We start from the raw sequence: 26,211 nt of genomic DNA on the forward strand, positions 1-26,211 counted from the left end.
GCTACTTCCTTACCATACCACACTGCACCAAATGTTACAGACGTACTGTAACAGAACAGAATAACTTAGCAGACAGAAAGCTCACTCTCTGCAGTGTTCTTCCTCAGGCTACTTCCTTACCATACCGCACTGCACCAAATGGTACAGACATACTGTAACAGAGCAGAATAACTTAGCTCACTCTCCGCAGTGCTCTTCCTCAGGCTACTTCCTTACCATATCGCACTGCACCAAATGTTACAGACGTACCGTAACAGAACAGAATAACTTAGCAGACAGACAGCTCACTCTCCCCAGTGCTCTTCCTCAGGCTACTTCCTTACCATACCGCACTGCACCAAATGTTACAGACGTACTGTAACAGAACAGAATAACTTAGCAGACAGAAAGCTCTCTCTCCGCAGTGCTCTTCCTCAGGCTACTTGCTTACTATGCCACACTGTACCAAATGTTACAGACATACTATAACAGAGCAGAATAACTTAGCTCACTCTCCGCAGTGCTCTTCCTCAGCCTTCTTCCTTACCATACCGCACTGCACTAAATGTTACAGACGTACCGTAACAGAACAGAATGACTTAGCAGACAGAAAGCTCACTCTCCCCAGTGCTCTTCCTCAGCCTTCTTCCTTACCATACCGCACTGCACCAAATGTTACAGACGTACTGTAACAGAACAGAATGACTTAGCAGCCAAAAAGCCTACTCTCCGCAGTGCTCTTCCTCAGGCTACTTCCTTACCATACCGCACTGCACCAAATGTTACAGACGTACTGTAACAGAACAGAATAACTTAGCAGACAGAAAGCTCTCTCTCCGCAGTGCTCTTCCTCAGGCTACTTGCTTACTATGCCACACTGTACCAAATGTTACAGACATACTATAACAGAGCAGAATAACTTAGCTCACTCTCCGCAGTGCTCTTCCTCAGCCTTCTTCCTTACCATACCGCATTGCGCTGCACTAAATGTTACAGACGTACCGTAACAGAACAGAATGACTTAGCAGACAGAAAGCTCACTCTCCCCAGTGCTCTTCCTCAGCCTTCTTCCTTACCATACCGCACTGCACCAAATGTTACAGACGTACTATAACAGAACAGAATAACTTAGCAGACAGAAAGCTCACTCTCCGCAGTGCTCTTCCTCAGGCTACTTCCTTACCATACCGCACTGCACCAAATGTTACAGACGTACTGTAACAGAACAGAATAACTTAGCAGACAGAAAGCTCTCTCTCCGCAGTGCTCTTCCTCAGGCTACTTGCTTACTATGCCACACTGTACCAAATGTCACAGACATACTATAACAGAGCAGAATAACTTAGCTCACTCTCCGCAGTGCTCTTCCTCAGGCTACTTCCTTACCATACCGCACTGCACCAAATGTTACAGATGTAAATAACAGAACAGAATAACTTAGCAGACAGAAAACTCACTCACTGCAGTGTTCTTCCTCAGGCTACTTTCTTACTATATTATGCTGCATGAAATGTTAATGATATATTGTAGCAGAACAGCATAACTTAATACAAAATATGTATAACTATATTGGATGCTGTCTCAACATGATGTTTTTAGTGTATTTTGTGTTTGACGTCATTGTATTAATGTGCTCTGTTGCGACTTGAACAATTTTTATTGCTATTTCAATTGGACGGGTCTCTCTTTTAAACGAAATTTTAAACATCAATGGACTAACCTGGTTAAATAGAGGTTTAACAATAATACGGAAAATAAACACTCACTTGTGCTTTCTATAGTAATGAAAGAATCACAGCAGGTGTCTCCTGCAGACATATAAAACTGTGAGCAGGAAACCTGCCTTCTGTTAACAGAAAGGTCAGTACATGTGTGGGAGTGACATGTACGGGTTTGTGAGTCTCATGGACTCATCTCCGACATTCTGCAGACCCAGACCTCGCTCGCCGACCTCTTGCTGGGTTATCTGGAGGAGCTCAGTGATGACGACCTGAAGAAGTTTAAATGGAAACTGAGTAACACAAGATATGAAGATTCAAAGCTCCCTCCTTATAGTCGGGTGAAGGTCTTGGATATAATTGATTTCACTGACCTAATGATACGTTCCTATGGTGAAGTCGGTGCTCTCAAAGTCACGCTTGAAATCCTGAAGAATATGAACCTGAATGACCTTGTCCAGAGACTGAATGAAGACCTGCAGAAGGGTAATCATATATTTAACCTTATATTAAGACTAAAATGTAACCTTTTTAAGCTCTTGAAAAATAAGTATCGTATTTAGCATTATAAGGAAAATGGTGAACAGTTAGATACCGATGCTGAAGACAGAAGTGCCAGGTGACCTCTGACCCCCGGAGGTTTTTTTTCTCTCTACTTGGGAGTTTTTGTTTCTCTCCTCCTTTGTCTTCTGACTTTCTTTCTTTTATTTCTTTGTCTTTTCTTTTCTGTGTTTTAGAATTATTCTGTATAAATGTTACAGGAATGTATCCCAACATGCCCATGTAAAGCACCGTGGACTGGGTAGTGAAAGGCGCTATATAAAAATACATTGAATTTAACCCTATATATCAGGGCAGCCAGTGGCAGAGGCAGTACAGGAAAATGCCAGGGGGGGGCCGTCCTTTCCAAAGGGGTAGAACGGGGAGGGGGGGGGAAATTAAGATTTTGACTTTTACTATATTGATTTGCTGCTATTTTGCACTATTATTTTCTAATTATAAAAGCTTATTAAACGAACGATTTTTTTGCTTTGCCCGGTTCCCCCCCCCCCCCCCCCATATCACACCGGAAGTGACATTGATACGATTGATAAGCGTGTGATACGATTAATGGTATGTAATTCAAACAGACACTATCATGTCAGAGAGACTGAAGCCCTCCGGTGCCCAGGGAGGAAAAGGAGGAAGAGGAGAGGAGGAAAAACAGGAAAAAGACAGAGGTAATTATCACTAATCAGAGTAATTACTGTGTTACTGTCTGTGGTCCGTAAGGGCAGAGTGTTACTAGCTTACCTTGGATAATTCAGCATTTGCTAATGTAATAAATAGCTAGAATTAATGTCAGTTACTCTCAGCGTAAATTCATTAGGGAAAGTCGTTAATACTTTTCAGGTGTTTGGGATGGGGAATAACCTACAGCATCATTGTCAGAAATACACTTTATCTTTAACGTGTCCTGCTGCACCTGCATGAACCGTCCACTGTGTCTGTCTCAGGGTAGTAAACTGTAATAGGCAAATAAAATGCTTTTCTGTTCCCATCCCCCTTTTTAACTAATAGTTTAAATCAATCCTCTGCATTTCTAATAGTCTGATTAGTTTTATATGCATAGCAAACAGCATCATCATGTGAGCGACGTGCTCATTGAAGGAGGTTTTGTGCATGAATGCCAGCCAGCTGTCATTTCTCTTGCTGTTTACTTTGTGTTTAGAAAGTTATAATCTGACTTAGTTGCTGTTATTGGCTGGGTTTAATGCCCCCCCAGCCAGGGCCGGTCAGTCCTATAGGCGACATAGGCAGCCGCCTAGGGCTCCACCTTCTGAGGGGGGCGCCGACTTGCCAGCCAATTTCACTTTGCCTCAGGCAGGGGGCGCCGGTGGTGATGCTCTCCTAGGGCACCACCTTCTGAGGGGGCGCCGACTTGCCAGCCAATTTCACTTTGCCTCAGGCAGGGGGCGCCGGTGGTGATGCTTTCGTAGGGCTGGAATTTAAAGCTTAATTTTAATACAATGAAATAGCGAAAAGTGTCTCGGAAAGTGTCTGTGCGGGGGTTGGGGGATTAGATATCCCAAAAAAAAAAACCCTGTTAATTTTACAGTGCGGAGAACATTTCTCAGATCCCCCGTAACAACTGTGAATGCAATCAAAAACTAAACATGCCAAAAGTCTCATATTTTTTTTGGCGGCTTATAGTTAAGGTTAGCTCTGTGTAGGGGTTAAGGTTGTCATGTTGGGATTAATGTTGTGTGTTTTAATCCTCCTACCACACTGTTCAGGATCATGTTGAGAATTAGTACATTTTCCTCTCATTTTTCTTCAGGGGAGCTCATGTCCAGCACGATGAAATGTAACCTGAAGCAGAAATGTGAGCGTGTATTTCAAGGGAAAGCTAAGGGAGGACAGCCAACACTTCTCAGTGAGATTTACACAGAACTCTACATAACTGAAGGTGGGACTGGAGGAGTCAATGATGAACATGAAGTGAGACAGATTGAAATAGCATCCAAGAAAAGGCGAACAGAAGATACTACAGTCAAGTGCAATGATATATTTATACCCTCATGTTGGCGTAGGACACCTATTAGAACCGTACTCACTAAAGGAGTGGCAGGTATCGGGAAAACAGTCTCCGTGCAGAAATTTATTCTCGACTGGGCAGAAGGAAAAGCAAACCAGGATGTTCACTTCATATTTGCTCTTCCTTTCCGGGTCCTGAATTTGATTAAGGATGAATACAGTCTGATTGAACTACTTCACCGCTTTGTCCCAGAACTGAAATCATTTCAATCCACTGAGCTGTTTAGGTACAAAGTCTTGTTCATCTTTGATGGTCTGGATGAGTGTTGCCTTCCTCTAGATTTTCAGAACAATGAGAGCTGGTTTGATGTAACAACGAAAATGTCACTGGATGTGCTGTTGACTAACCTCATTAAGGGGGATCTGCTTCCATCCGCTCTCCTCTGGATAACCTCTCGGCCAGCAGCAGCCAATCAGATACCTCCTGAGTGCCTCCACCGGGTGACAGAGATACGAGGGTTCAGTGATGCGCAGAAGGAGGAGTATTTCAGGAGGAGATTCAGGGATCAGAGTCTGGCCAGCAGGATTATCACACATGTGAAATCATTAAGGAGCCTCTTCATCATGTGCCACATACCTGTGTTCTGCTGGATTTCAGGCACTGTCCTTGAGAGGCTTTTTAGTGAGACTGACAGGAGGGAAATTCCAGGGACTCTGACTGAAATGTACACACACTTCATGATCTTTCAGTCCAGTTTAAAAAATGACAAGTATATGAAGAACTGTGAAACCAAGCTTAAGGAATACAGCAACAAATTATTTTTGAAACTTGGTAAACTGGCTTTTGACAACCTTGAGAAAGGCTATCTCATATTTTATGAGCAAGATCTGACAGAGAATGGCATTGATGTCACTGAAGCTTCAGTTTACTCTGGAGTGTGCACAGAAGTCTTTAAAGAGGAATATGGGCTGTATCAGGAGAAGGTGTACTGCTTTGTGCATCTGAGCATCCAGGAGTATCTCGCTGCTTTATACGTGTTTCTGTCAAACTCATCAGATGACCTGCTGAAGACTGCAGTGGATCAGGCATTAGAGAGCAAGAATGGACACTTGGACCTCTACCTCCGCTTCCTCCTGGGCCTCTCAACACACTCCAGTAAGACTCTGTTACAAAGACTACTGGGACAGACAAGAATCAGCTCACATAACATTTGTAAAACAGCCAAATACATCAGGGAGAAAATAGAGGAGAATATATCCCCTGAAAGGACTATTAACCTGTTCCACTGTCTGGTTGAACTGGGTGACAATTCTCTAGTAAATGATGTAGAAAGATACCTGAATTCAGGAAGCCTTTCAGCAGATGACCTCTCACCTGCACAGTACTCAGCTCTGGCCTTTGTGATGCTGATGTCAGATGAGGAGCTGGATGAGTTTGATCTGAAGAAATTCATCAGATCAGATAAAGAGCATAGGAGGCTGCTGCCTGTGGTCAAGAACTCCAGGACGGCTCTGTAAGTGATGTGGGGATGGGAAATCATGTCTGGTCTGGCAGTAATATATGAATATTGTTTGAAATGTCTGATGAATATTATTATTTTGATAATCTCGACTGCAGCTGTTTCTATAGCAGTAGCTAATCTGGACCACAGACTTTATAATGACTGAAGGTAGTGATGCAGTAACAAACAAAAAAGTGAGGTTTCCGTTCCCATCCAGTCTGCCTTCTGATCACAGGCAGAGCATCCTAACCTGCTATAGAAACAGTGAGGGCTCTTTATCCACAGGGTGTATAAGTGGTATGTGAGTGTTATTGTCAGCAGGTGTGTTCATGTGATGGAGCCCAGAGCTGGGAGCTTCTGTATGACTGCTGTCTCTGGCTGCTCACTGGCGGCCTCTGCTGGCCACAGCTGCTCCTGGCTGAGGATGTGACGACACATCTAGTCTGGCAGTATAAAGATTAAGATTCTTTAAAATATAAAATATATGTATAATTTTTTACCCTCGTATCAATAACTAGGATTTTTAGATTTTATATTAACTGAAGTAGGGGCGGCATGGTGGTGCAGTGATTCACACTGTTTCCTCACACCCCTGGGACCCGGGTTTGAGTCTCCGCCTGGGTTTCCTCTGGTTTCCCCCCACAGTCCAAAGACATGCTGAGGCTAATTGGAGTTACTAAATTGCCCGTAGGTGTGCATGTGTGTGTGACTGGTGTGTGAGTGTGCCCTGCGATGGGCTGGCCCCCTATCCTGGGTTGTTCCCTGTCTTGTGCCCATTGCTTCTGGGATAGGCTCCGGACCCCCGCGACCTGGCAGGATAAGCAGTTTGGAAAATGGATGGATGGATATTAACTGAAGTTATTGATGTAGTAAAAACAAAAAAGACAAGATTTCCATGACCATCGTTTGTATAACAAATAACCAAAGATGCAGCCTCATACATAATGGTCCAGGTTTCATTAGTAGTGGGAAAAACACTCATATTCTTTTCAGTTCTGGATGCTGTAGGAAGCATTTCTGTAAATTCTGGGTGTGGTGCATGACTTTTTGGGTTCGACTCTGTCCATGAGCGGAAGGTCGCTGGTTCATATCTCCTGGCCGGCAGAGTGATCTCATCACTGGGTCCTTGAGCTGCAGGGGGCTGGATGCTGGCCGACCCTGTGCTGTGACCCCAAACTTCCTCTCACCTGTATATGTGTCGTGTGTCTCTTGGAGAGCAATATGGGAGGGCCGAAAAGACAACTTCCCCATGGGGATGAATGAAGCATCATTATTCATAAATCATTCAAACAAACATTTCTTCGAAAAGCCTTTTTCACAGGACTGATAGCTCTCCGATTAGTGTATTGTTGATTAGGGATGGGCGGTAAGTGAAAAATATATATATATGTGTTATTTTGGTTTAAAAATATCGTAATAAATATAAATTTAATGAGTTCCACCCAAACACAGAATGCAATTTCAATTCAATTCAGTTTTATTTATATAGCGTGTTTCCACATTACATTCTCTCAAAGTGCTTTACAGCAAAGTGCTCAGTGAGAAAGTCAAAAGGGAACAGTGGCAAGGAAAAGCTCCCTAGAAGGAAGAAACCTTGGGAGGAACCAGACTAACAGGGGGAGCCCATCCTCCAGGGGGCAGCAGAGGAAGCCCTAACCCTAACCAGACTCCAAGGGGGAGCCCATCCTCCAGGGGGCAGCAGAGGAAGTCAAATGATCAAGATGGTGAAATCTCAATTCACATTGTCTCAATCTCAACATTTGAGTCACAAAGCAGGGGACATGGAGGTGATGACAAGCAAGTGTTCGAGCCACTTTAGATGGCAGGGCGAACAGTAGTACAGTAGCAGTCACAGGCAGAAGGGTGAGCAGGCCGGAAGGGCGTCACAGGCCGAAGGGTGAGCAGGCCGGAAGGGTGTCACAGGCAGAAGGGCGAGCAGGCCGTAAGGGTGTCACAGGCAGAAGGGTGAGCAGGCAGGAAGGACGTCACAGGCAGAAGGGAGAGCAGGCCGGAAGGACGTCACAGGCAGAAGGGCGAGCAGGCCGGAAGGACGTCACAGGCAGAAGGGCGAGCAGGCCGGAAGGACGTCACAGGCAGAAGGGCGAGCAGGCCGGAAGGGCGTCACAGGGAGAAGGGCGAGCAGGCCGGAAGGACGTCACAGGCAGAAGGGCGAGCAGGCCGGAAGGACGTCACAGGCAGAAGGGCGAGCAGGCCGGAAGGACGTCACAGGCAGAAGGGTGAGCAGGCCGGAAGGGTGTCACAGGCAGAAGGGTGAGCAGGCAGGAAGGACGTCACAGGCAGAAGGGAGAGCAGGCCGGAAGGACGTCACAGGCAGAAGGGCGAGCAGGCCGGAAGGACGTCACAGGCAGAAGGGCGAGCAGGCCGGAAGGACGTCACAGGCAGAAGGGCGAGCAGGCCGGAAGGACGTCACAGGCAGAAGGATGAGCAGGCCGGAAGGACATCACAGGCAGAAGGGCGAGCAGGCCGGAAGGACATCACAGGCAGAAGGGTGAGCAGGCCGGAAGGGCGTCACAGGGAGAAGGGCGAGCAGGCCGGAAGGGTGTCACAGGCAGAAGGGCGAGCAGGCCGGAAGGGTGTCACAGGCAGAAGGGCGAGCAGGCCGGAAGGGTGTCACAGGCAGAAGGGCGAGCAGGCCGGAAGGGCGTCACAGGGAGAAGGGCGAGCGGGCCGGAAGGACGTCACAGGCAGAAGGGCGAGCAGGCCGGAAGGACATCACAGGCAGAAGGGTGAGCAGGCCGGAAGGACGTCACAGGCAGAAGGGCGAGCAGGCCGGAAGGGCGTCACAGGCAGAAGGGCGAGCAGGCCGGAAGGACATCACAGGCAGAAGGGTGAGCAGGCCGGAAGGGTGTCACAGGCAGAAGGGCGAGCAGGCCGGAAGGGCGTCACAGGCAGAAGGGTGAGCAGGCCGGAAGGGCGTCACAGGCAGAAGGGCGAGCAGGCTGGAAAGGTGTTACAGGTAGTGGAGATGTCGCAGGCAGCAGGGTAGGCAGGATATCTTGATAATTTGAGGTCTCCAGGCAGCATAGCCCAGGAGGAGGAGGGGAAATAAAATGTGCAATTAGCCAAAGTAGGGGAGACCCAATGCAGTGCAAAGAGTTAGACGAGTGCAGTATGTAAGCTCCAGCAGATATGGCTATGGCAGCATAAGTAGGAGGGAGAGGCAGGTGGGAACGCAGGCATGGGGGGTCCCTGAAATGTCAGCACTCCAATTCCACAAGGGGGTGTGAAGCTAGAGTGACAGCAATTCAGTTCAATTCAATTTTATTTATATAGCGCTTTTATGAACAGTCACTGTCACAAAGCACTTTACATATAACTGGCCCGAACCGCAACCAAGCAAGCCTGAGGCGACAGTGGTAAGGAAAAACTCCCTCTAGCAGGAAGAAACCTTGAGAGGAACCTAGACTTGGAAGGGGACCCCATCCTCCTCTGGGCAACCGGGGAGCATGAAAATGTATTCACATTAACATTAGTTCAAGTCCTATAACAGCACTGACAGTCCAGTTTATCCAAAGCCAATGGCACCGATCCCCACCCAGCTCTACACCTCACACTATAGGTCTGACTGGGAGTGAGCAGTTAGCTAGAGCTAGAACTAGAGTCCCTATACGCTAAACTAAACAGGTGAGTTTTTAGTCTAGACTTGAATATTGAGAGTGAGCCTGAAACCCACACATCTGGTGGAAGACCATTCCACAGCTGAGCGGCTCTATAACAGAAAGCTCTGCAGCTTGCCGTAGCTCTTTCTACCCTGGTACTAACAGATATAGTGCTCCTTGAGAATGAAGAAAGCAAGGAGGGTTGTATAAGGGCAGCAGGTTACTAAGGGATTCTGGTGCAAGGCCATTCAGTGTTTTTCGTGTGTGTATGTATATATATATATATATATATATCTCATGAGCATGACAATGAACCCCAACAGATGATTTCTGACAAAGAGGTATCATAGACACGTGGACAAAATTGTTGGTACCCTTCAGTCAATGAAAGAAAAACTCACAATGGTCACAGAAATAACTTGAATCTGACAAAAGTAATAATAAATAAAAATTCTATGAAATTTAACTAATAAAAGTCAGACATTGATTTTCAACCATGCTTCAACAGAATTAATAAAAAAAAATAACTCATGAAACAGGCCTGGACAAAAATGATGGTACCCCTAGAAAAGACTGAAAATAATGTGACCAAAGGGACGTGTTAATCCAAGGTGTGTCCACTAATTAGCATCACAGGTGTCTACAATCTTGTAATCAGTCAGTGGACCTATATATAGGGCTCCAGGTAGTCACTGTGTTGTTTGGTGACATGGTGTGTACCACACTCAACATGGACCAGAGGAAGCGAAGGAAAGAGTTGTCTCAGGAGATTAGAAAGAAAATTATAGACAAGCATGTCAAAGGTAAAGGCTATAAGACCATCTCGAAGCAGCTTGATGTTCCTGTGACTACAGTTGCACATATTATTCAGAAATTTAAGATCCATGGGACTGTAGCCAACCTCCCTGGATGTGGCCGCAGGAGGAAAATTGATGACAAATCAAAGAGACGGATAATACGAATGGTAACAAAAGAGCCCAGAAAAACTTCTAAAGAGATCCAAGGTGAACTTCAAGCTCAAGGAACATCAGTGTCAGATCGCACCATCCGTCGTTGTTTGAGCCAAAGTGGACTTCATGGGAGACGACCAAGGAGGACACCATTGTTGAAAACAAGTCATAAAAAAGCCAGACTGGAATTTGCCAAACTACATGTGGACAAGCCACAAAGATGGGAGGATGTCCTATGGACAGATGAGACAAAAATTGAACTTTTTGCCAAGGCACATCAGCTCCATGTTCACAGACGGAAAAATGAAGCATATCAAGAAAAGAACACTGTCCCTTCTGTGAAACATGGAGGAGGCTCTGTTATGTTCTGGGGCTGCTTTGCTGCATCTGGCACAGGGTGTCTTGAATCTGTGCAGGGTACAATGAAATCTCAAGACTATCGAGGGATTCTAGAGAGAAATGTGCTGGCCAGTGTCAGAAAGCTTGGTCTCAGTCGCAGGTCATGGGTCTTGCAACAGGACAATGACCCAAAACGCACAGCTAAAAACACCCAAGAATGGCTACGAGGAAAACATTGGACTATTCTAAAGTGGCCTTCTATGAGCCCTGACCTCAATCCTATTGAGCATCTTTGGAAAGAGCTGAAACATGCTGTCTGGAAAAGGCACCCTTCAAACCTGAGACAACTGGAGCAGTTTGCTCATGAGGAGTGGGCCAAAATACCTACTGAGAAGTGCAGAAGTCTCATTGACAGTTACAGGAATCGTTTGATTGCAGTGATTGCCTCAAAAGGTTGTGCAACAAAATATTAAGTTAGGGGTACCATCATTTTTGTCCAGGCCTGTTTCATGAGTTTTTTTTTTTTTTATTAATTCTGTTGAAGCATGGTTAAAAATCAATGTCTGACTTTTATTAGTTAAATTTCATAGAATTTTTATTTATTATTACTTTTGTCAGATTCAAGTTATTTCTGTGACCATTGTGAGTTTTTCTTTCATTGACTGAAGGGTACCAACAATTTTGTCCACGTGTGTATATAAAGCGAACAGTAGGGGGCCCAGCACTGATCCCTGTGGGACACCATACTTGACTTTAGTGATCTTTGAAGATTCATTGTTCACATGGACAAACTGATAATGATCAGTTAAATAGGAGCAAAACCAAGAGAGAGCTGTTTCCTTAATGCCAACGAATAGCCGGTCCAAGAGGATACTATGGTCCACAGTATCGAATGCTGCAGTTAAGTCTAGTAATATCAACACAGATATACAGCCACTGTCAGAAGCCATAAGCAAATCATTCACTACTTTGACTGAAGCTGTTTCTGTGCTGTGGTTTGGTCTAAAGCCAGACTGATATAAATCATTAGCGTTATTTTTCTGTAGGAGAAAAGACAGCTGGCAAGCTTTTCCCAGGATATTTGAATTGAATGGAAGATTTGAGATTGGTCTATAATTTCCTAAATCACTAGGTTCAAGATTTGGTTTCTTTAGAACAGGTCTAATAACAACATATCCAAGCCTAAGAAACGAGTCTAAGACATTTAACAGGGTGGTGCTAATCAGTGGTCGAATCTCCTTCAGGAATTTTGTAGGAATTGAGTCTAGAAGGCTAGCAGAGGATTTGCAGGAGGAAAATAAACTCAAAAGTTTTGATTGTTTTATAGGAAGGAAAGATTCAATGGTCACATTATCAGTACGCATAGGACGAGCAGGAGGCTGGCAGCTGTATGTAGCTACACACGTGCACTGGATGGTCTGTCTAATCTTAGTTATTTTACTAGAGGCAGTGCAAACAGTTAGGTGAGTGCAGTATGTTAGCTCTGACAGATATGGCTATGGCAGCATCAGTATGAGGGAAAGGCAGATGGGAATGCAGGCATGGGGAGTCCCTGAACGTCAGCATTCCAATTCCACAACTGTGAAGCTAGAGTGACAGACTGACAGTTCAGTTTATCCAAAGCCAATGGCACCGATCCCCACCCAGCTCTACACCTCACACTCTAGGTCTAACTGGGAGTGAGGAGTTAGCTAGAGCTAGAACTAGAGTCCCTATAAGCTAAACTAAAGAGGTGTGTTTTAGTCTGGACTTGAATATTGACAGTCTGTCCTGTGCTGTAGGATCTAACACAATACCTAAGAAACTGGCACAACACATGAAGAAAACATATCCTTTTAGTATCAAATCTCCCAAAAGGCCACTGTCAGGGTATGGTGGAAAGAGGATACCCCTAAGAGGAAAGTGTGAACTTCCATGCACTATAAAGGGGCAAACATTCTTATGTGACTTTACCATTGTCAACTTAGAGACTGCTGAACCAATACTAGGACTTATAGACTGCATATGAATTAATTTGGTGAGGCTTATCAGGGACGTGGAGATGGCAGACAGGAGCTCTGTCATAAAGGAGGAATACGCCGATGTGTTTCAGGGGCTGGGGTGCTTGGCTGTACCATACACAAATAAAACCTGATGCAATACCAGTTGTACATGCCCCAAGAAAGGTGCCAGTTTTGCTTATAGACTGAATCAAAAATGAACTGCAAAGAATGGAAAATCTGAATGTAATTGCAAAGGTAGACAAACCAACAGAATGGGTCAACTCAATGACAATGGTGGAAAAAACCAATGGCAAGCTGCGAGAATGCTTAGACCCGAAAGACTTAAATAATGCAATATGCAGACAACATTTTGAGATACCAACAGTAGAAGAGATCATGAGTAAGCTGGCTGGCGCTGCATACTGGATGCAAGCTCGGGGTACTGGCTGATACCTCTCACTGAGGAATCCACCTATATCTGATCACTTTCAACACACCATTTGGAAGGTACTGGTATGTGCACCTTCCTTTTGGATTAAACAGCGCTCAAGAAGCATTCCATAAAAGGGTATCAGAGTTGTTTGAACGGAATCAAAGGTGTGGTCTTGTAACAAGTACTGGAAAGAGCCAGGCAGGTTAACTTAAGATTTAACAAAGAGAAAAGTAGAATTGGCATTAGCGAGCTTAAATACTTAGGCCACATCCTATGTCATTAGACAGGATCCCATCAAGGTTCAAGCCATTGCAGAGATGGAGAGGCCAAAAGATCGACCAGCACTCAAGAAATTCCTGGGAATGGTGATCTATCTTTCCAAATTCATGCCCTTTTTCCCCAGCCTCACTGAACCACTGAGAGAATTGCTGCAAAAGGATGTTGCATGACACTGGACTGAAAGACATGACAAAGCAATACAGTTGATCAAAAACACTCTTGTTGAGAAGGAAAACAACTCACTCAGGTACTATGACGTGAAAAAGCAACCAGGCTATCTGTGGATGCATCGAAGTCAGGATTAGGGGCAGTTCTAATGCAAGAAGGGATGGCAGTTGCATATGCATCTAAGGCCTTAACCAAAACACAAATCAACTATGCCCAAATTGAAAAAGAAATGCTTGCCATTGTATTTGGCTGTCAAAGATTCCATCAGTTCATTTATGGCAAACAAACAGATGTCAAGACTGATCACAAACCACTGGTTTCAATCTTTAAAAAACCTGTTGGGAGTGCTATGCCTCGGATACAGCAACTTCTGCTGAAACTACAACCCTATCAGCTGAATGTGATTCACAGACCAGGCAAGGAAATATTTGTGAAGGACATACCTCAGTGTGTCTGGCGCAAACATTTCCTTGTCTGGTCTGTGGTCGAGAGCATACCTCAATATAACTAATGATGATTCTGAACCTGAAGACAAGTTGGAAGAGGAGTTAGAAGCACATATTAACCTCTTGACAAAACATACGCCTGTGAGTGAAGATACCAGGGAATGGATTTGCAGTGAGACAGCAAAAGACAACACACTGATTGCACTCAAAAAAATGGTGCGACAGGGATGGCCGAGTGATAGGAAAGACGTCTCTGATGTAGCAAGGGAATACTGGAACTGCAGACAGAGTTCCCCCAATTCTGCCAGAATATATTTCCATGACTTTTCCATAACTTTTCTAGTACCATAAGAAAATTTGTAAAACTAAAGTAGATAGAATAGTATTCGTATAAGGCAGTTAACTACTGACTTCTGCTCGTACGTTTCCGTGGGAAACGCGGGAAACCAAAATGAACAAGGCTAGTTTCCAAAACTTTTCCTCTCTGTCCAAGAATTCCAAAACTTATGCAGGGCCTGGAAAAAAATTATTTAAAAATTCCAAAACTTCTCCAGGTTTTCCATGACCGCGGGTACCCTGTACAGAGAAGAGATAAGTGAAATAAACAGAATGATGATGAAAGGTGACAAAATAATTGTACCACAAACCATGAGGGAAGAAATGCTGAAAGTTATACATGCAGGACACTCCGGGATTGAAAAGTGCAAGACGAGAGCCAGAGAAACTCCTGTTCTGCCCTAAGATGTCAAGGGACATTGAAGCAGTGGTGTCAAGGTGCAACGTGTGTCAAACTCATAGCAAAAGGAAACCGTCTGACCATCTCAGACCACGGACCGTGAAGAGCACAGGAGAAATACGGACAGACTTAGGCGTGTGCAAAATGAAACAGGAAAGATGATGCAAAAGATCTTCCGAGTATTCAGAGGGGACAAGGTGAGAGTTCAAGACCACTCCAGTGGTAGGTGGCATCCGGCTGTGGTCAAGACAGCAGCTGACACACCACGTTCATACATATTGATAAATCAGGAGGGTCAGCGATTGAGGAGGAATCGCAGGCACATATTATTGAATGGCAGAGATGGGGAGGATGAGGAAAGGGACGTAACAGAGCAAACAACAGCAACTAAACCTACCTCACTCACCCATCAGGAAGACAGTGTTGGAGACTGAGAACACAACCAAACACGACACTGAACAACAGAGAGTAAAGCAGGGACCAAATACACAAGAAGTGGACGGCAGGTAAAAACTCCAGCTCGGTAAAAAGACTGAAAAAAAGAAGAAAAAAAAAAGTTAGTACTCGAACAACTGTTTCCAGTTACAAGCGGTAAACTTATTCACATATGTGCACATGTTTCTAGTGCTATGTGGCAGGAATCTCAGTGTTGTATTATTTAAACATGACTGTGGTGGTTGTGATATTTTCTGCATGTTCTGCATTAATACATGTTAAAAAAACTATTGCTATGAGTAGACATGTTTAAGTTATCTTCTTGTAGGGGCTGTATCATAAAAAGGGGAGGTGTAATGATACGTCAAGAGCGACATCTAGTGGACAAGGTGTATGAGGGGAGGAGAAATGAAGATACCCACCCCATGATTCATTTTGCCGAGCTCAGGGGTGGAAATATGTGTTAAAATATGGGATAAATTGCGTATTTCTGTGGATCAGTGTGGGACACAGCATTGTATTTTTCAGTGCAGGACGATGTTACCCAGAAGGAACAGTTGTTCACATTGTGATTGGCCAGTTGGAAGTCGAGCTGTGATTGGTCAGGTGGTTGTCAGGCATCTGTGATGCTCCGATAGCAGAATAGCTGGCACAGAATTATATGAAGTTGCATTGTTTATAATAATAATAAACTCATATCTGTAGGACCAGGGTTTGCGTCCCCCCCCCCCCCTGCCTCGTGCCCATTGCTTCCGGGATAGGCTCCGGACCCCCCGTGACCCAGTAGGATAAGCGGTTTGGAAAATGGATGGATGGATGGATAACCATGTTATGACGTGTATGATTACGCTGATTACTGATAATATCCTCATATCACTCAGACCTAATTGGTGATTTGACATGATCCCAGGTATAACAATACAGGGAAAAAGGATTTTACTCATGGGATCAGGAATCCAAGTGCCAGTTGCTGCTGCATTAGCTGCTGGGGATGTTCACATCTCCTCCTTTCAGTGATACGTGTCGAGTGTAGGGACACCTGGCAGAGAGATGGCTAAGGACTGCACTGGAAGCACTGGTCTGACTGTTATGGGAGGTTCACATCCATCTTGATGTCCATGTGTTCCTATATATTCTGTGATTTTTGGCTGTAGCTTGTACTTAATGCTTTTACCTCTAGTTTTGAGCTAAGATGCACTGACTCACAATTAGTGATCGTCTGACTGCAGCAAAGTACCAGGATTCACAGGACACTCTGCAGACTGTAATTCATTTTGAAATGTAAGCTGTGCTGCTAATTATATTGAAAACAAATGCTAATTGTAATGCTTTGTATTTAGCTAAAGTGTAGGATCTGTACATTTCTATATCCTAAAGTGTTTTCTTTTCCAGGTTGAACAGCTGTGATCTCAAATTTGGAGACTGTGAAGTGTTGACTTCAGCTCTAAGATCAAACTCCTCACCCCTGAGAGAGCTGGACCTGAGTGACAATGACCTGCAAGATTCAGGAGTGAAGCTGCTCTCTGATGCAGTAGGGGATTCACACTGTAAACTGGAGATACTGAGGTCAGTATTACTGGTTATTCCACGCTGCAAACTGGAGATACTGAGGTCAGTATTTGACTGCTGCCTGACTTCGGATCTGGACTCACATACCATGAAAGCATCAATTTCTTTGTACTTTCACTGTAATTTAAGTTTCAAAACACAATTCCAGTTGTTTCAGGCAGTGGGCAGTTTTATTGTAGTGTGGTATGAGTTTAAGGACATACAGGCAGTGATGGGTGACTGGACTGAAGCCTCAGTGATGCAGACTTTATTAAAAATAGAAATGACAGCAGGAAGAGGAAAGTTTGGGGTGGCTGATGGCAGTCAGTGGTGCACCATCACGATGGTTTGGAAATGACATGCTCATTTATGGCGTTAATTCACAGTGACTTCAGGAATGTCAGACTAAAAGCTGAACTTCAGTGAGTCGTGTAGGATCACTGTGTTACAGTTATACCTTTGCAGACAAACACTCGCTAAATCCCTGAGAGCCGACCACTGCTGCTGGTCTCTCCCTCACTTTATACAGATAATTACATAAATAACGACATCTATAGAAAACAATGTTTTCATTTCCTTTCTTCAGGCTGTCGGGCTGTAACGTCAGAGAAGAAGGCTGTTCTTCCCTGGCTTCAGCTCTGAGGTCAAACTTTTCCCCCCTGAGAGAGCTGGACCTGAGTGATAATGACCTGCAGGATTCAGGAGTGAAGCTGCTCTCTGCTGTACTGGGGGATTCACACTGTAAACTGGAGATACTGAGGTCAGTATTACTGGGTATTCCACACTTTACGCTGGACAGACTGAGGTCAGTATTACTGGGTATTCCACACTTTACGCTGGACAGACTGAGGTCAGTATTACTGGGTATTCCACACTTTACGCTGGACAGACTGAGGTCAGTATTACTGGGTATTCTGCACTGTACGCTGGAGGTACTGAGGTCAGTGTTACTGGGTATTCCACATGTGGCGGAGTGGTCTGCGATACCTTACCCAATAGACAGCCAGCTACGCCACCCTGGGGAAGTTTCACCCAGGGTAATACTATGATGATTTCCAAAATCTCATACGAGTAGTAACTAAGCACACAGGTTTAGTCAACTGAACGGCCCAGAGACATGAATTGATACAGTTATTTTATTACATTTAAAAGGAGAATAGTAATCCTACACTAAAGGCAATATAGATGTATCAAGCTGAGGCACCAATGTTGCCAACTAAGCAAGTTAATTGGCATGAACTGATGGATGGACGAGGGACTTAGCACATGCGGGACCTCCATGAACACTCAGGTGATCACACACACACACACACACACACACACACACACACACACAAACAGACAAGAACACATGTGCTCAGTGAGCTAATGTCGGTAATCAGCACTGCACATAATCTCTCCCACTGCAATATAACACAGCTTCCCGCAGGCATGGCTGACTATACAGACACTGGCGAAGGCAGAGGGGCCTCGGGCAGAGCTGCTGCAGCAGGCAGCGGCGGAGGCAGAGAAGTCTCGGGTGGAGCGGCTGCAGCAGGCAGAGGCGGAGGCAGAGAAGTCTCGGGTGGAGCGGCTGCAGCAGGCAGAGGCGGAGGCAGAAGAGCCTCGGGCGGAGCGGCTGCAGCAGCCAGGTCAAACGCCGGTGGGACAGGCAGGTCCCGCACAGGCGAGATGGGCGTGAGCACTTTAAGAGTCCAGGGAACACGCGGGATAGCGTCCCGAACTGCGCTGGCCCATTTGTTGGCCACCCACGCTGGCCAGAAGAAACACCGCTCAAGGGGCGGCGGTAGCTCCGCGGCGGCCAGGCGCATTCCCAGGAAGGGGGTAGCTGCCCATGAAGGCAGCTTAGCGGCAGCAGTTGCCTCCGCAGTGATCAGGAAGCACTCCCGATCACCAACAGGAAGAGAAGCGTGGACAGGTGTGCACGCCCCCAGAGCGATTGTCGGGGCATTCGCCGGCTTCCTTCTCTTCCTCCTCCGGCACACATTGGTGGCGGGAGGCTGCGTCATGCCCGACTGAATGAATTGTGGGAGGACAGCCTCTGCGATGCGTGGTGCGACCCTCCACTCCATTATATACTGCGCCAGCAGCTGGAGGTTCTTGCGGAGGAGATGCGCGTCCTCCTTGAGGGATAGCCTGTCCAGAATATCCCAGCTATGGCTCACCAGGTCCCACGCCCGGGGATCTTCTCGGACGCCAGGCTGGGTGAACCAAAATAGCTCCTCCTCGGTCACGGAAGATGCTCTCTTCGATGGGTCGATGGGTCAATATAACACAGCTTCCCACAGGCATGGCTGACTATACATACACTGGAGCTGCCTTCGCCATCTCTCCTACTGCAATATAACACAGCTTCCCGCAGGCGAGGCTGACTATACAGACACTGGAGCTGCCTTCGCCATCTCTCCCACTGCAATATAACACAGCTTCCCTCAGGCGTGGGTGACTATACAGACACTGGAGCTGCCTTCGCCATCTCTCCCACTGCAATATAACACAGCTTCCCGTAGGCTTGGCTGACTATACAGACACTGGAGCTGCCTTCGCCATCTCTCCTACTGCAATATAACACAGCTTCCCGCAGGCGAGGCTGACTATACAGACACTGGAGCTGCCTTCGCCATCTCTCCCACTGCAATATAACACAGCTTCCCTCAGGCGTGGGTGACTATACAGACACTGGAGCTGCCTTCGCCATCTCTCCCACTGCAATATAACACAGCTTCCCGTAGGCTTGGCTGACTATACAGACACTGGAGCTGCCTTCGCCATCTCTCCTACTGCAATATAACACAGCTTCCCTCAGGCGAGTCTGACTATACAGACACTGGAGCTGCCTTTGCCATCTCTACTACTGCAATATAACACAGCTTCCCGCAGGCGAGGCTGACTATACAGACACTGGAGCTGGCTTCGCCATCTCTCCCACTGCAATATAACACAGCTTCCCGCAGGCGTGGCTGACTATACAGACACTGGAGCTGCCTTCGCCATCTCTCCCACTGCAATATAACATAGCTTCCCGCAGGCCTGGCTGACTATACAGACACTGGAGCTGCCTTCGCCATCTCTCCCACTGCAATATAATACAGCTTCCTGCAGGCATGGCTGACTATACAGACACTGGAGCTGCCTTCGTCATCTCTCCCACTGCAATATAACACAGCTTCCCGCACACGCGTATCACGCCTACTGCCGAACCCCCGGCATACACCACGTCAATTTCTGAGGGACGGGAGAGAATGCGCCAACTGACCACACTGCACACTCCCACAACTGCCACCGCGTCCATAGCGGCACCTAGAACAGCTTGTGCACCATTCCTACCCCACCGCCCACTTTATATTAGAGACTAAACCCCGCCCCGGACTGAGGGGAGCCAATAAAATCCAAGCTGACTCAAATTTCCCACTTTGCTACATACACTATAAAGAGGAGATAGTGAGCAATTAGCTAAGGGAAAGAGAGGAGGGGGCTGCCTTCTCTTAGACACTAAAGTGTAATTCTTGAAATATTTATTGGAGCATTTATGTAATACTTGTAATGGTGGGATGATCTTATTTATTTGGGAGTTTTTGTCTGTCTCTCTGCAGGCTGGCAGGCTGTAGAGTCACAGGAGAAGGCTGTTGTTCCCTGGGTTCAGCTCTGAGGTCAAACCCCTCACACCTGAGAGAGCTGGATCTGAGCTACAATCACCCAGGAAACTCAGGAGTGAAGCTGCTCTCTGCTGTGCTGGAGGATCCCAGCTGTAAACTGGAGAAGCTGAAGTGAGTACAGAATATGCATTTTTCCAAAAAACAAACTGGACACCAAGAAAACCCACAATGCATTTCATCCATCCATCCATCCATTTTCCATTTTAGCTCCTGGGATCACTGGAACATGCAAACCCCTCCACCACGATAAGGTCTCGGTTCCAGGAGAGGCAAAGGATTCTTTTTTTGTGAAATTAAAAATGTACAACTACGTCAGAATATATTTTAACCATCTTATACTCCCACACAAACACAAAGACAATATGAGCAGCTATAATGTATTTGAAGAGTTCAGATGCAAAAGCCGCTAAATGCAACCAATAATGAGATAAAAATGTTGAGTGAATGCTCTCCACACGTAGTATCCATCCATCCATCCATCCATTTTACAAACCGCTTATCCATATTGGGTTGCGGGGGGTTCAGAGCTTATCCCGGAAGCCATGGGCACGAGGCAGGGAACAACCCAGGATGGGGGCCAGCCCATCTCAGGGCACACTCACACAGCATTCACACACACATGCACACCTACGGGCAATTTAGTAACTCCAATTAGCCTCAGCATGTTTTTGGACTGTGGGGGGGAAACCGGAGTACCTGGAGGAAACCCCACGACGACATGGGGAGAACATGCAAACTCCACACACATGTAACCCAGGCGGAGACTCAAACCCGGGTCCCAGAGCTGTGAGGCAACAGTGCTAACCACTGCACCACCATGCCACCCACAATGCATTTCAGCAGTTACATAATAAACAAACACAAACAGCTTATTTTTTCTTCTCCTACTTCCTTATATCCCACAATCTTATCAGTCCTCAATCCATGTTAGAAATAATTAAGCAGTGAAGCAGGAAACATCTATTCAACCATTTAATCCATACAAAACATTTGTGTAGGTTTGAAACGTTAACGGTACTGTTACAGTTAAACATGCTGACGTTAACATATGTTATAGATAAAAATATAGTGGACAGCAATCAGAATTGGGATGAATTGTTTTCTAAAAAATCTTTGTTATGTATTCTCCTCATTTGAATACAGTGTTCCAGTGTAAAAAGTGGATTTAAAAGTTTTACATTTTCCTAAGGGTGGACCGTTGTAAACTCACAGAGAAATGCTGTGAGGCGCTGGCTTCAGCTTTAAGATCAAACTCCTCACCCCTGAGAGAGCTGGACCTGAGTGACAATGACCTGCAGGATTCAGGAGTGAAGCTGCTCTCTGCTGGACTGGGGGATTCACACTGTAAACTGGAGATACTGAGGTCAGTATTACTGGGTATTCCACACTGTACACTGGAGATACTGTGCTCAGTATTACTGGGTATTCCGTATTGTATGCTGAAGTTACTGAGCTCAGTATTACTGGGTATTCCACACTGTAAACTGGAGATACTGACATCAGTATTACTGGGTATTCCGCACTGTACACTGGAGATACTGAGCTCAGTTTTACTGGGTATTCCACACTGTAAACTGGAGATACTGACATCAGTATTACTGGGTATTCCGCACTGTACACTGGAGATACTGAGCTCAGTTTTACTGGGTATTCCACACTGTAAACTGGAGATACTGACATCAGTATTACTGGGTTTTCCGCACTGTACGCTGGCGATACTGAGCTCAGTATTACTGGGTATTCCACACTGTACGCTGGAGATACTGGGCTCAGTATTACTGGGTATTCCACACTGTAAACTGGAGATACTGACGTCAGTATTACTCTGTATTCTGCACTGTACGCTGGAGATACTGTGCTCAGTTTTACTGGGTATTCCACACTGTAAACTGGAGATATTGAGCTCAGTATTCCTGGGTATTCCGCACTGTACGCTGGAGATACTGAGCTCAGTATTACAGGGTATTCCATACTGTAAACTGGGAATACTTAGGTAAGTATTTGACTGCTGCCTGACCTCGAGTTTGGGCTCACATACCATGAAAGCATCAATTTATTTGTACTTTCACTGTAATTTAAGTTTCAAAACACAATTCCAGTTGTTTCAGGCAGTGGGAAGTTATATTGTAGGGTGGTATGAGTTTAAAGACATTCAGGCAGCGATGGGTGACTGGACTGAAGCCTCAGTGAGGCAGACTTTATTAAAAATAAAAATGACAGCAGGAAGAGGAAAGTTTGGGGCGGCTGGTGGCAGTCAGCAGCGTCCTCATTCCGAGTCGGGGTCTCTGGGTGTGAGAGACGGGAGACGTGAGGGAGACACTGCTGTCTGTTCCCAGGCGAGGTGGGAGGAGAGAAAATGGAACAAAAAGAGAGGAAGGCAGGGTAACGCGGAGCAGCCGGTGTCTGGGGGTCACAGGTGAGGTGGGAGGAGAGAAAACAGAACAAAAGGAGAGGAAGGCAGGGTAACATGCAGCGATATCACAATATCAGATTTTCACTACATGATTATTGTGGCTAAAAGAATTCACGGTAATTATATTATTGTGATATCTGTAGAAACTTTCCATCCATCCATTTTCCAAACCGCTTATCCTACTGGGTCGCGGGGGGTCCGGAGCCTATCCCGGAAGCTATGGGCATGAGGCAGGGAATGACCCAGGATGGGGGGCCAGCCCATCGCAGGGCACACTCACACACCAGTCACTCACACATGCACTTCTACGGGTAAATTAGTAACTCCAATTAGCCTCAGCATGTCTTTGGACTGTGGGGGGAAACCGCAGTACCCGGAGGAAACCCCACAACAACATGGGGAGAACATGCAAACTCCGCACACATGTAATGGATTTAAGTATTGGTTTCGATAATCCCACACGTAATATAATAATAATATAATTAAAGTCTCGTTTTAATATAATTGCATGCAAACTTATCGCTTCAATCACTATTAGTGTAGGATATGGGCAATCATGTTATTTCGAAAAGATATAAAACTTGACATGTTTTTCTCATATTAGCTTTATATTTGTCGGAGTAACAATGCAAACGGAATGACGAGCCATTTCAGGCAAAAACAGCGCATTTTACTTTTCATGTCAAATAAATGTACTAATAAGTTCTAATGAAAACAGTTCTTACCTTGTATAATAGTCTACTTTTATATTTAACCATGTAAATACACTTTTGATGTAGCTAATTTTAGGTTTATAATGGAATAATATAGATTTGCCGTAAGATTTCCTGCGCCAGTCTGAAAGTGTGAGTGTCATACCAGATGCTTGAGATTTGACAACCCTGAAAACATACATTGTTTAGTTTCACCTGAGTTGATTTATATAACAAATAACATTACTTTATACAGTTGTTAAAAAGGAGAAACTTAAACAAACATGAAATCACCTGAAAGAGAGGAGAGTTGATTTTTTTGGCTCTATACACTAATAGAATTGTAGCCTTGGGGTAATTATTTTGATGTTGAAAATGCTAAAATATAATGGTTGCACTTCCAGCTACTGATAGGCATTGAGAAGTATGTTTTCAATGTTTGGATTTTTTTTCTTGATAATGATTATAGATCCCTGATACCATTATTGGTCTTTGAACATATTTGAGAATTTCAGGTGAAACATTTAACTGTGAACAATTGCAAATAAAAATATTACAAATATTTATTTTCATTTTAATATTCAGAGAGAGCAGGCCTGGTGGCATTATAGCCGATGCACTTTTTCTTTGAAGGGATTTTATTTTTGCGCTAATGGCACTACTGACTTTACAGGACTCAGTCTCTGGGGGTGAGCAATTTGATGTTAAAGCTGGTGCATCAGGTGACCTGCCCCACCCAAAGGCACAGGGCAAAAGAACCACTGACCTAACTAGGGGCTAGTGGAAGTGGCGGGACTGCGGGGCTAGTGAAGTCAATATTTAATGTGAGGAATCGGAGGAGAGGAATAAGGAAAAGAAAGGAAAGAAAGGGAGAAAGACATGAAAAAGAAGAAAGAAAAAGGCAAAGAAGGAAAAAAACACACAGGATTGTATTTATATGTGATGGTTGTGGATGATAAGAGGGGTAATTTTCAAAAAGAAAAAAGTAAATAAAAAATAAATAATTCCACATATATATTAATACATACACATAGCATATGTATATACACACACACTGTCGTACATATATTAAAACATATAATACAGGTAGCTTTTATCCACAAACAGTAAGATATCACCTGCATAGACAGTAATTTTGTGTTGAGTTATTGGTATGAATTCCATTTATTTCACTGTTCTTTCGTATTTCTGCCACAAGTGGTTCTATGAAGATGGCAAACAATGAAGGAGAGAGTGGGCATGCAGCCGTCTTTCCCATCGGAGTGTGAATGCAGGTGATGTCACCCCATCTGTGACACTGTAGCTTTGGGTGAGGTGTACAGTATTTTAACCCAGTGGGTGAACGACTCTCCGAAGCCAAATCTATGTAATGTATTAAAGAGGAATGTCCACCTGACTGTCAGATGCCGTTTCTGCATCTAATGATGTAATCATGGTTTTAATGTGGGTATGCTGAGCAACACTGACTAAATTAAATATCTATGGATGTTGTCTGAGGCATGTCTTGTCCTGATGAAGTCTGTCTGATCAGGATGGATTATAGTAGGAATGACTGTCTGTAACCGAGTGGCGAGAGCTTTTGTAATGATTTTCAAGTCTGTATTCATTAGTGAGAGTGGCGGGTAACTGGATGGCTGTGTTGGGTCTTTATCAGGTTTCAGTAACACTGTAATGGCCGGTAACTGGAGGGCTGTGTTGGGTCTTTATCAGGTTTCAGTAACACTGTAATGGCCGGTAACTGGAGGGCTGTGTTGGGTCTTTATCAGGTTTCAGTAACACTGTAATGTCCAGTAACTAGAGGGTTGTGTTGGGTCTTTATCAGGTTTCAATAACACTGTAATGGGATTTGTGATGTATGTTTAATTTCTCTGTCTGTCTATTGAAGAGTGGAGATAATACATCCCAAAAATGTTTATAGATTTCTGCAGGGAAACCATCCAGTCTGGGCGATTGGTTGTTAGGCATTTGGTTGAGGACCTTATGGAGTTCTTCTGATGTTAATGGTGCATCAAGGGTATCTGATATTTCATTGGTTAATATGAGTAAGTCTAGATCAGGGGTCTCCAACTCCGGTCCTGGAGAGCTACTATCCAGTAGGTTTTCTATCATACCTGGCTTCTGATAAGCCACACCATATTAGCTCTCCAGGACCAGAGTTGGAGACCCCTGGTCTAGATTATTTAAAAATGATTCTACATCAACTGCATCTAGTTCTTTTTCTGAGGAGTATAGGTTCTTATAAAATGTTGTTAATTTCGCATGATTAATGAAATATTTATTTCAGGAGTCACTTTTACCTAAAAGTAATGCTTGTAATGGTGAGGTGATCTTATTTATTGGGGAGTTTTTGTCTGTCACTCTGCAGGATGTCAGGCTGTAGAGTCACAGAAGAAGGCTGTTCTTCCCTGGCTTCAGCTCTGAGGTCAAACCCCTCACACCTCAGAGAGCTGGATCTGAGCTACAATCACCCAGGAGACTCAGGAGTGAAGCTGCTCTCTGCTGTACTGGAGGATCCCAGCTGTAAACTGGAGAAGCTGAAGTGAGTACAGAGTGTGTGTCTGACACGGTACAGATACTTATGCATGTATGTGAAGAAGAGGCACCAATAAATAAATGGATACAGCAATACTATGTCATTCTGCTTCTCCTGTAGTGTGGACCACGGTGGAGAGTGCAGGACCAGACCAGGCTTACAGAAATGTAAGTGTGTTTGCATGTTTTATTAATAATACCATTAATATTATGTTATGGTTGTATTCACTCAGTTGTTGTGATTAGTGTGGCTTTTTACTCTGTGT

At 44.9% G+C, this 26,211-nt stretch overlaps 2 protein-coding genes across 2 annotated transcripts in view; both read left to right on the top strand.

The window, feature by feature from the left end:
- LOC125725332 (protein NLRC5-like) overlaps positions 1–26,211 on the top strand; it is a 554,938-nt gene that overhangs the window by 103,804 nt on the left and 424,923 nt on the right. Inside the window, exon 14 of the mRNA XM_049002177.1 lies at positions 21,498–21,671. Coding sequence (XP_048858134.1) covers positions 21,498–21,671 — 174 coding nt within the window. The remainder of the gene's footprint in view (positions 1–21,497; positions 21,672–26,211) is intronic.
- Positions 1–26,211, top strand: part of LOC125725336 (NACHT, LRR and PYD domains-containing protein 12-like) — a 248,178-nt gene that overhangs the window by 4,198 nt on the left and 217,769 nt on the right. The window contains exon 5 of the mRNA XM_049002196.1: positions 1,910–2,183. Coding sequence (XP_048858153.1) covers positions 1,910–2,183 — 274 coding nt within the window. The remainder of the gene's footprint in view (positions 1–1,909; positions 2,184–26,211) is intronic.

Source organism: Brienomyrus brachyistius, unplaced genomic scaffold (genome assembly GCF_023856365.1).
Source record: "Brienomyrus brachyistius isolate T26 unplaced genomic scaffold, BBRACH_0.4 scaffold65, whole genome shotgun sequence".
Classification (NCBI taxonomy): Eukaryota; Metazoa; Chordata; class Actinopteri; order Osteoglossiformes; family Mormyridae; genus Brienomyrus; species Brienomyrus brachyistius.